The following is a 12281-nucleotide window of genomic DNA, read 5'->3' on the forward strand; positions in this document are numbered from 1 at the left end:
ACATACTAGTTGTGAAGCACTGAAACTACTAATATACTAGTTGTGAAGTACTGAAACTACTGATATACTAGTTGTGAAGCACTGAAACTACTAATATACTAGTTGTGAAGCACTGAAACTACTAATATACTAGTTGTGAAGCACTGAAACTACTAATATACTAGTTGTGACGCACTGAAACTACTAATATACTAGTTGTGAAGCACTGAAACTACTGACATATACTAGTTGTGACGCACTGAAACTACTAATATACTAGTTGTGAAGCACTGAAACTACTGACATATACTAGTTGTGAAGCACTGAAACTACTAATATACTAGTTGTGACGCACTGAAACTACTAATATACTAGTTGTGAAGCACTGAAACTACTAATATACTAGTTGTGACGCACTGAAACTACTGATATACTAGTTGTGAAGCACTGAAACTACTAATATACTAGTTGTGAAGCACTGAAACTACTGATATACTAGTTGTGACGCACTGAAACTACTGATATACTAGTTGTGAAGCACTGAAACTACTGATATACTAGTTGTGAAGCACTGAAACTACTGATATACTAGTTGTGAAGTACTGAAACTACTAATATACTAGTTGTGAAGCACTGAAACTACTGATATACTAGTTGTGAAGCACTGAAACTACTGATATACTAGTTGTGAAGTACTGAAACTACTAATATACTAGTTGCGAAGCACTGAAACTACTAATATACTAGTTGTGAAGCACTGAAACTACTAATATACTAGTTGCGAAGCACTGAAACTACTCATATACTAGTTGCGAAGCACTGAAACTACTAATATACTAGTTGTGAAGCACTGAAACTACTGACATACTAGTTGTGAAGCACTGAAACTACTGACATACTAGTTGTGACGCACTGAAACTACTAATATACTAGTTGTGAAGTACTGAAACTACTAATATACTAGTTGTGAAGCACTGAAACTACTAATATACTAGTTGTGAAGTACTGAAACTACTAATATACTAGTTGTGAAGTACTGAAACTACTGACATACTAGTTGTGAAGCACTGAAACTACTAATATACTAGTTGTGACGCACTGAAACTACTAATATACTAGTTGTGAAGTACTGAAACTACTAATATACTAGTTGTGACGCACTGAAACTACTAATATACTAGTTGTGAAGCACTGAAACTACTGACATATACTAGTTGTGCCGCACTGAAACTACTAATATACTAGTTGTGAAGCACTGAAACTACTGACATACTAGTTGCGAAGCACTGAAACTACTAATAAACTAGTTGTGAAGCACTGAAACTACTTAGATATACCAGTTGTGGAGCAGTGAAATCATTGAAATACCAGTTGCGGAGCAGTGAAATCACTTATATATACCAGTTGTGAGGCACTGATACTACTGATATACCAGGTTGTGGAGCAGTGAAATCATTGAAATACCAGTTGCGGAGCAGTGAAATCACTTATATATTCCAGTTGTGAAGCACTGATACTACTGATATACCAGTTGTGGTGCAGTGAAATCACCGATATATACCAGTTGTGAAGCAATGAAACTACTGATATACCAGTTGTGGAGAAATATCGCTGATATACCAGTTGTGAAGCAATGAAATCACTTATATACACATGCAATACAATTACTGATATATACAAGCAATGAAATTACTGATATATACAAGTTGTGAAGCAATGAAATCACTTATATACACATGCAATACAATTACTGATATATACAAGCAATGAAATTACTGATATATACAAGTTGTGAAGCAATGAAATCACTTATATACACAAGCAATACAATTACTGATATATACAAGCAATGAAATTACTGATATATACAAGTTGTGAAGCAATGAAATCACTTATATACACATGCAATACAATTACTGATATATACAAGCAATGAAATTACTGATATATACAAGCAATACAATTACTGATATATACAAGTTGTGAAGCAACTCACCATTTCCATAGCAGAAACGTCTTCTTTCTCTTCCTTCTTTTTCTTCTTCTTCTTCTTCTTTTTTTCCGTTGATTCATCAGAACTATCACTGTTTTCTGTTTTAACCTGAAAAACATTCATAGTTGTTTTCATTTTGTTTTTTCAATTGGTAATGGAATATTATATATATATATAAATTGTATTTTCTTTTCTTTGGGACTATGTAATTGGTAAGTTTTGTGATTTTAGCTGAGAAAGTCTACTTAATCAAGGGTTTTACAGAATTAGTAATAAAGCAGGACGGCTGATAATGGCCATTATGATTTTAGGGGTGGCTTCACGGTTATCCCACAACACCCTGTGATCTTCATTAAACAGGCACATATTTTTTGTGTGTCTAGACACCTTGACTGGTAACCGTCAAAAATTAACACCTGCTAATCAGTAATCACAGGTACAGGCCACGGAAATAAATATCAATTAATTAAGAAAACACTCCGATTATTATTTCAATATGTGGGTTAATGTATGGACAAAACATAATACAGTTATTTCGCCACTGACAAATGGTGGTTTATTTTGTATTGAAAAATAATATATATTTATTGTTGGCTTACTGGGATGGATATTATTACAGAACATTGTGATCCATCTGCAAAAATCAGGTACGTTTTGTTTCTTCAGTTCTAAGACTAATTCCTGACGTGACATGTTAAGTGTTGCGTAACCACCGTCTCGCCAGAGGGCATACTCACTGGTACAGTATAAAATGGCTGTGCCGGTTATATATAATAACCCTCGGATTTAACCATTTTATTAATTAAATATAAGATTATACTTGTTGATATTAAGCAATGTACATCAAATATATACATGTATACCAGTCCAAAAGCCTTGCTTAAGCATTCCTTTAACCCAAATAAATCCACTGGAAAATACTTAGTGCGTGCCTTCTTTTTCTCAGTACACAACCATAACTACTTTTATCATTTACTGAGATAATTTGTAACAGAGTAAGTGATGTGCAATCAACCGTTAGAAAGTAGTTTTAACCGTAGATGTTCAACATTAAGATGGTTGTGGATCCCTATCTGGATATTAATAATGATCACTGCGCTCCAACCAACTCTTGCTACATAGCACACATTTCCCTATCCACCATTACCATTATCATTACAAGAGTTCAAGTCCTATTATTAGTAAAGGACAGGATTTAGGCTCAGTTGGTTGAGTGCTCGATTGAGGTGCTTATGTCGCAGAATCAAACCACCTCAGTGGATCCATTCAACTGATTGCGTATTTTCTCTTCCAACCAAAATTGGGTCAAAGGCACATACCACGCCCTTTGACCAATTGTGGGCACTGGTTGGAACCAGAAGAAAGCCAATCAGTTGAATGGTGGTTCGATCCTGCATGGTAAGTACTTCTGGTGAGCACTTAACTGACTGAGCTAAATCCCACCCCTGTCGCTCTTTTAAAGCAGATTTTTATTTTCAAACTTGATCCAAAAAACTCAGAAATCCCCAATGCATGAAGATTGAAATGCATGAAGATTATGAAGAATGAAATGCATGAAGATTGAAATGCATGAAGATTGAAATGGAATTCAGGGCAACAGAAACAGTTTTGAACTTAATGTCAAAAGCAACGTTGGTTTACCTCGCAGTGAAACAATTTCAGATATTCCCTTAATGAGCTTTGATATTTAATCCTTTTAAATTAACCCCCACCCCAGTAAATTAACTTGCTAAGGGGGGCTAAAAATTACTCTTTTTAAACTAGTTTGAGGGGAGTGATAGGTCTGACATCAATCTTTCAAATGAATTTTTATTTTTGTGGTTTAAAATATTGATTATTCTATTCCACATACAACCAACATTAAAGGTTTCACATCAGTCTACATTTGCATGATAAAGTTAAACAATAGAGCACTCAGTTGTAATGGAGTAATACAGTATTTTATTAGTGAGTCTTTGCTTTAATATAAAGTTAAACAATAGAGCACTCAGTTGTAATTGAATAATACAGTATTTTATTAGCGAGTCTTTGATTTAATATAAAGCCCTACCAGTGTCATGGTTAAGCGCTCAGATATAAGGCTGATAGGTACAGGGTTCGCAGCCCGGCACCGGCTCCCACCCAGAGCGAGTTTTAATGACTCAGTGGGTAAATAAGACCACTACACCCTCTTCTCTCTCACTAATAACTAACCCACTGTCCTACACAGACAGCCCAGATAGTCGAGTTGTGTGCCCAGGACAGCATGCTTGAACCTTAATTGAATATAAGCATGGAAATCAGTTAATGAAATGAAATATATAATGCCAATTTTTTAAAAGATTTGTTAAAAGATTTGTGTGAGACATTTTCCAAGTCACAGTGTAGTATGTAATCGGAGCGTGACACGTTTTGCAGTCAGACGGGGGCGAGATGTAGCCAGTGGTAAAGCACTCGCTTGATGCAGTCGGTTTTGGATTGATCCCCATCAGTGGGCCCATTGGGCTATTTCTCCCTCCAGCCAGTGCACACGACTGGTACATCAAAGGCCATGGCATGTGCTATCCTGTCTATGGGATGGTGCATATAAAAGATCCCTTGCTGCTAATCGAAAAGAGTAGCCCAGGAAGTGGTGACGCGGGTTTCCTCCCTTGATATCTGTGTGGTCCGTAACCATGTCTGACGCCATAATACCGTAAATAAAATGTGTTGAATGCGTCGTTAAATAAAACAGTTCCTTCCAAGTCAGACGGTATAGTGTATAATCGGAGCTTGACACGTTTCCAAGTCAGACGGTGTAGTGTATAATTGGAGCTTGACACGTTTCTAAGTCAGACGGTGTAGTGTATAATTGGAGCTTGATATGTTTCCAAGTCAGATGGTGTAGTGTATAATTGGAACTTGACATGTTTCCAAGTCAGACGGTGTAGTGTATAATCAGAGCTTGACATGTTTCCAAAGAAAAAGAAATGTTCTTATTTAACGACGCACTCAACACATTTTATTTACGGTTATATGGCGTCAGACATATGGTTAAAGACCACACAGATTTTGAGAGGAAACCCGCTGTCGCCACTACATGGGCTACTCTTTCCGATTAGCAGCAAGGGATCTTTTATTTGCGCTTCCCACAGGCAGGATAGCACAAACCATGGCCTTTGATGAACCAGTTATGGATCACTGGTCGGTGCAAGTGGTTTACACCTACCCATTGAGCCTTGCGGAGCACTCATTCAGGGTTTAGAGTCGGCATCTGGATTAAAAATCCCCTGTCTCGACTGGGATCCTGTAGACCAATGGCCTAACCACGATGCCACCGAGGCCGGTGACATGTTTCCAAGTCAGATGGTGTAGTGTATAATTGGAGCTTGACACGTTTCTAAGTCAGATGGTGTAGTGTATAATTGGAGCTTGACATGTTTCCAAGTTAGACGGTGTAGTGTATAATTGGAGCTTGACATGTTTCCAAGTTAGACGGTGTAGTGCATAACTGGAGCTTGACACGTTCGTTCATACTCATATAGTAAGCTGGCTTATTAAACCAGCATGGTGCAGATACCAACATGTACCCATTTTACTGTAAGAAAGTAACAAGCTGGTGTCTGCAATACAATATTCCCTTGTTCTCTGTCATCTGTGCCTGGTACCATAAATACTACTGAGGAAAATTGTCTCTTTATTATGGTGATCACAATTAATGTTTTTCATAGAATTTGTTAATATTTTCAGAAATATTTAAGGTTTCATGTTTTCAAGGCTGCCTACTTACCCTCGAAACCCATGAAATAAAAGCCCACAGATGTTTCCCACAAGTATATACAACATTGTTGCAACACTACTATATGATCATCAGGGGATAGTAAAATATTTTATAACCCACCAGGTGAACGTCACCATTTTCGGAGCACTTGTTTTTCATTAAAAATACACAAAAATTAATTAAAATAAACAATGTAATTTATGTGCTTGCTTTAATTAATTAATGATAAGAGGTATATTTTATTAATTAATAATAAATTTTTGGGTGTTTTATAAAGTCAATTTTAGAATTAATTACTGAAAAAGGCTTGTTTAATCTCAGGGCAGCATGGCACTGATTGAGGCAAGATGGTGCTAGACTACTGAGGCATGGTGCTGCACCATGCTAAAACAAGCTAGGGAAAACACTACTTTATGTTACATAAAACTACCACATTAATGTTTGCTACGTATCATTTTTAGGAAACTTGTGAATCTCCAATGATATCTGACCTCATTTTTGTTCGGTCCAGTACCATGGACAGTTCACACATCTGTTCAGACCAATGCCATTTCATAAAACTTGTATCTAGTGAAAACAAGTGTAGTATTTTATGTCTACTAACCACTGCAGATTTGTCTTCTTCTTCCTTTCTCTTCTTCTTCTTTTTCTTTTTGTCTGTTGATGGCGTGACGGCAACAGCTGACGAATCATCAGAACTACTGGAACTTGTCTCGTGTTTCCTCTAAATTAACAAAATGGCAGTTTATTTTTTCATATTACAAAAGAACTAACTTTCAAAGCAACTATCACAAGCGTCTGCCAATTGCCCAATGAGCAAGTCTAGTTTTACATAACCTATTTGTCATTTTTACACTAATTTATTTATGTAATGAAATGGAGAACCTAAATTTCATGTGCTTGGATTTCACAAAAACAATCATTTCCAGCCCCACGTCGATAAATGCATGGAAACGAAATTCCGTCTGTCATGAGTATTAGATCAAGTATGACTATTCAAGAAAAAACATAATATATGAAAAAATAATACATACATGTATATATACATATTTTAAAAAGTTTCCGATGGGTTCCCATAATCACACGGCATGGAAGTGAAAAAGTGTTTTCCATGAAGCTCAGAATCCTATGGCCCGATTACCATAAATACCTGTAGTTTACACAAAATGATCTTGTAGGCTTGTATCACGTTTACAAATTATATTAACTTTGAAAGGACTGGAAGAAATATTTTGATTAAAAGCTAATTTTTTGCATGGGAATTTATTTCTTTTCAACATCACCTGTCCTCATAACTACTAGTGCATATTCCTTATGGTTAGTAGACTGGTCCGAACATCCCAACAGCCAATGTATGGCCTAAATTCTTCTACTGTGTACCCCTTCCTGTTCCGGTCACGTGACTAACTTCCTTCTTTTTCCTTCACTTCTATGGTTCAGACGGTCTTTATTTTGCTCTGTCATAATCTGAGCCATCTGTTTTATTACTATGGTTTATGTTTCGATTTATTGTGGTGACACATTCTTTAATGTTATTACCTTGCTACTATACCATTATTTTTGTTGTAATCACTTTATTTTAAGTGTTATATGAAATTCTATTTTTGTCATGTTTAGCTTGTCGGTCGCCGTTTTAAAAATGGCGCCTTCTTGTTTACCTGATTTGTACACTTTTATGTGTTTACTTTCTCATTACAGAGTGTTGAGAATGTCGGATACTAGCTCTACTAGAGTTGTTCGTTCCTGTACTAAAAATGCAGGAAGTTTTTGGCGGAGGGATACCCCCATGATATCTGTCCCGGGTGTTGGTCGCCTTGCAATGTAGAGTCACGTTGTCTGCTCTGTCTGCCTCTCGGGCCTGTTGAATTCGACAATTACCTGAAGGTGCTGGCCCAGTGGGCCAAGAAGACGGATCCTGTTCTGTCGGCTTCTCCTCTGGCCACATTGATTTTGGAGTCTGTTGCTGAAGTGCTCAAGTCTCTCCTACCTAGCATGGTTCAGGAAACTATCGCTTCGCTGCACACTACTACTATTGCAGTGTCAGTTCCAGCAACGGTTTCTTCACCGGGACCAGTATCTACCGTGATGGTACCAGTTACTACTCGGTATCTGCGACGGTGACCACGGCTACCGCATCGATGGGTGCTACAGTGTCTAGGCCAACCAAGGACCCTACCTCAGGTCATCGCAGATCTACTTCGTCTGTTGCTGGTCATCGCAGCCCCAGAAGATGTTGTTATTACAATATTAAATCTCTTGCTGTGGCCACGATGATCGCCAGGGTCAACGCGGAGTTGGATGCAGTTTTTGCGGAGACAGCTTCACCGTTGGCATTACCTCTGTGACATAGTTATTCCTATCCTGTCTTTAACATGCCTATCAAGCTCCGGACTTGGATTCTGACGCATCTCGACTTAGCAAACCTCCCTCGATGGTGGAAATTCCAGAACGGACTAACAGCTATCGATACTACTCAACGACAGCTGCTCTACGTTTTATCGTATTTAGATGTGTTTTTGGCTGCTCTAGCTTCACAAGTGAAGGATGGCAAAGGTTATGCACTCCTACAACAGTCAGCTAAGATGACTGTGATGATGACGTCGATGATCACATCTACTTCCACCATCTTAAAGCATCAGAGGCGGACATCTTGTTTAAAGATGATGCTCATAAAAAGATACTGCTGTCTCAACCGTGGTCGTCTTCTAAGCTGTTTGCTGAGAAGGTTGCTGATGTGATGACGGATAATGAAAAGGCGCAACAATCAATTGGGACCGTGAAAACCCTTGCAGTTGATTTCAACTTTGGAGTCGTCTAAAAGGAAATTTTCATTTCCTTCGTTAACTGTGTCGAAAAAATAGAAAAGCACTCCTTATAAGCGGCAGCCTTTTCGTGGACAACCTACACCAAGGAAGTCTGCCGGATCGGGGAATCGATCCCAAGGCAAGCCTCCCCGACGTTGACGCCAGCCATCACACCCAGGACTCCTCACATTATCACGACCTTCACCCGTCCCTCGATTATCCATTGAACAACGATTATCAACTCACACTTCCGGAGTGTCCTACACTGGTCGAACCGTCCAATGTCGGAGGTTGACTGCAGAGGTATTGGAGGAATTGGGAACACCTCTGCAACGACGTGTTTGTAACAGGGATATTACGACATGGTTATCGGCTGCAACTGTCTTCCCCACCATCTTTGACCACATCACCAAGGGAAGCCTGCCATTCAGATTCCTATGTGATGGTCTTGCAAGACACAGTAAACAAACTGGTCGAGAAGTGAGAGGTATGGAAGATATCGATGCAGCACCAATCTCCGAGGTTTTACTCAGAAATCTTTCTGGTTCGCAAGAAAGATTCAACCAACATCAGAATGATTCACAATCTGGAGTACTTCAACTTACATCATCTCGAACCTCCACCGCAGTTCAAGATGTTCACAGTCCATGATGTGAGAACCGTCATTCAACCAAACGGCTGGTTAGCGTCACTGGACATCAAGGATGCCTACCTCCACGTGCCTATCCATCCAGCCTACCACAAATATCTCAGGTTTGTGCTGCAGGGAGTGCACTACGAGTGGATGGTTCTGCCGTTTGGCATTTCGGTAGCTCCTTGGCTGTTCACAAGAATAACAGCTCTGATGTCGCGAGTTCTCCATCAGCAGGGTATATCATTTAACCCATGCCTGGACGACTGTCTTTTGACATGCCAGAGCAAGACGAAGTTAGCGGGCCAAGTCAGCTATATACTTCAGTTCTTGCACTGCCTCGGATGGATGGTCAACCAGGGAAGGTGACTACTGCTACCAACACAGAATCTCCAGTTGGGATTCACATTGATTTATAAGCAAAAGCAAAGTTTGTTTTATTTAACAACGCCACTAGAACACATTGATTTTTTATCTTATCGGCTATTGGACGCAAACATATGGTCATTCTGACAGGTTTTTTTTAGGAAACCCAGTTGCCACATAGGCTACTCTTTTACGACAGGCAGCAAGGGATCTTTTATTTGCACTTCTCACAGGCAAGATAGCACAAACCATGGCCTTTGTTGAACCAGTTATGGATCACTGGTTGGTGCAAGTGGTTTACACCTACCCATTGAGCCTTGCGGAGTCACTCACTCAGGGTTTGGAGTCGGCATCTAGATTAAAAATTCCATGCCTCGACTGGGATCCAAACCGGTACCTACCAGCCTGTAGACCGATGGCCTAACCACGACGCCACCGAGGCTGGTCTGACTAGTAAGAAGTACTGCATGTGTGCTTGTACGCATGTGCGAGCTCAACTTTTGAAGCTGTAATCGATTGTCAGGTTCAGAGCAATCATTGTTCTATATTAATTACTTTATATTGGGATGCTTTAGTAATTAAAGGTTTAGAAATCAATCATCATAGGTGGTCATCACATGTATTTAATAAATGTGACTGAGAAAGGGTTTTTCATTTTTTCATTAGATGCAGTGTACGTTATGTCTGTTAAACGCAAAAGCAGCGATTTGTCACTTGCTGATAAATACGAAGCTGTTAAATTTTTGAACTCCCAGCACACGTGCCTGAATTGGTTGGATTGTTAAAAAACAAGAACAAGAAACAAACACCCTGTTATTTACGGATCGTCACTAAAAGTATCGCTATATAGTTAGACACCAATCAGTCGGACCGCAGTGTGAAGGTCAGTCAATTGTGACAGAATGGTCAAGCATGCAATGTAGATTGCTGGAACTGATAACGACTCACTGACAGAGTTTAGCTTTAATTGCTTAACAATAGCCAAGTCATTATTTGGGTGTCACAAATAATGCCAAAGTTTGCCACATCTTTTGTGATGGAAAGAACACCAGACCAGTCTTCTCTGCAACTTGTACATGGTCACATAATTCTACTAGTAAGGTGCATTCAGTGAAACAACCATTCAATGGCCCAGTCATTCCGGAAACTGATGATATTTTGTAAACATGTGCACCGATGAAATGTGTGATGGTTCTGTTGTTATCATATTTAACTACATGGCTAATACACTTCGTATACACTTTGTTTACACTACTTGATGGTCAGTACTTTTTTTTTCTGCACAAAGTGTGTTTATAATTTTTGTTAAATTAATTATTTTATTTAGTTTATTATTTTTTTTAATGCCAAGATCTACGGTTGACAAGACTTATAGGCCTACATGCCATTATGTAGTGTTCACGTAACTTATTGTAATACTTTTTTAAAAACTTGTTTTAAATTGTGTAAATTTAAAAAATCTCCTGCTTTTTGACAAGATCTCCTGCTTTTTCAACACACACATCCTGCTTCGTCTTGACTAAAGGTTGACAGTTCTGTGTGTGTACAGTAGTCGACTGGACTGGAGTACAAACAGATCCTTGCGAAGTGCATCATCGGCCAAGTACACAGAAGTCAGTGAGCAGCTCAAATCAAAAGGGGAGCAGTAGTCAGAATGATGGGAAACTCTCCAAATGGCCTTGTATGTTAGATTTTCTTGCCCACTGGACTGAATTAGAATGGTGCTCGATAAACCTGCCTGATGTCATAACTAATGTTTCTCAGAATTGTGCAATTACTTATTCCCCAATTAGCCATTTCACATTGAGTCACTGTTTTTAAAGTATGTAAATAAATTACTATTTTCATCTCGATATTTATAGTTGTAACATTTTAATGTTGCATAATTTGGACTATATTTTTCCACCAACAATTAAATGAGTTTGTAGGTGAAGTGTTTATGAATCATTCAAGAATAAACAAACCGTAGGTCATAAAATTAATGTTTTGTTACTGTAATTAAATAGGCAAGAAAAAAGAATCTGTTTCTGTTGTGAGGTGTAGATAAGCCCTCAATAAACAGTGACAGTCACAAAATGTGTCCCTTGGGGAGGAATTGCCGTATCTACTCCTGACAACAGTGATAGATTCTGTTAATAGATTCATGTCTCGACGATTTATAACAGGGCTGTCGAATGAGAATGGCATACTTACTTTAGGTGTTTGTGGTTCTTGTTTTATAGCTACTCCATCACCAGACTCGGTCGGTTTCTTTACACTGTAAACAAAACAAAAACACATAAAACAGGCAATATAAATATCATATATATTGTTTTGTTTAACGTCACCATAAAGCATATTGATTTATTAATCATCGGCTATTGGATGTCAACCATTTGCAATTCTGACATACAAGTATGATGCACAGTCCTTGAGAGAAAACCCGCTACATTTTTCCATTAGTAGCAAGGGATCTTTTACATTTTACATGCACCATCCCACAGACAGGATAGCACATACCACAGTCATGGTGCACTGGCTGAGAAGAAAAAACATTTTAATGCATTTGATTGTTCGCCTGGCACCATTTCAGGAGGGTGATCTTCAGCTCCCCTTTTTTGGTCATGGCAAAACTGGCAAGGACTCTTTTATATGCACTTTCCCATAGACAGGACAGCACATAGCATGGCCTTTATAATATACCAGTGATTAAAGATTTTGGATGTGTTGTAGGGGACAAACTTCAATTTCTTTTTATACAGTTTTTCTAAACCCATGTAGATTTAACTT

General features: G+C 38.5%; 1 protein-coding gene across 1 annotated transcript in view; it reads right to left on the reverse strand.

Moving 5' to 3' along the window:
* Positions 1-12281, reverse strand: part of LOC121374366 (H/ACA ribonucleoprotein complex subunit DKC1-like) — a 53768-nt gene that overhangs the window by 4155 nt on the left and 37332 nt on the right. The window contains exons 12-14 of the mRNA XM_041501471.1: positions 11706-11769; positions 6316-6435; positions 1976-2080 (exon numbers count right to left, since the gene is read on the reverse strand). Coding sequence (XP_041357405.1) covers positions 1976-2080; positions 6316-6435; positions 11706-11769 — 289 coding nt within the window. The remainder of the gene's footprint in view (positions 1-1975; positions 2081-6315; positions 6436-11705; positions 11770-12281) is intronic.

Source organism: Gigantopelta aegis, chromosome 1, assembly GCF_016097555.1.
Source record: "Gigantopelta aegis isolate Gae_Host chromosome 1, Gae_host_genome, whole genome shotgun sequence".
In the NCBI taxonomy this organism is placed as follows: domain Eukaryota; kingdom Metazoa; phylum Mollusca; class Gastropoda; order Neomphalida; family Peltospiridae; genus Gigantopelta; species Gigantopelta aegis.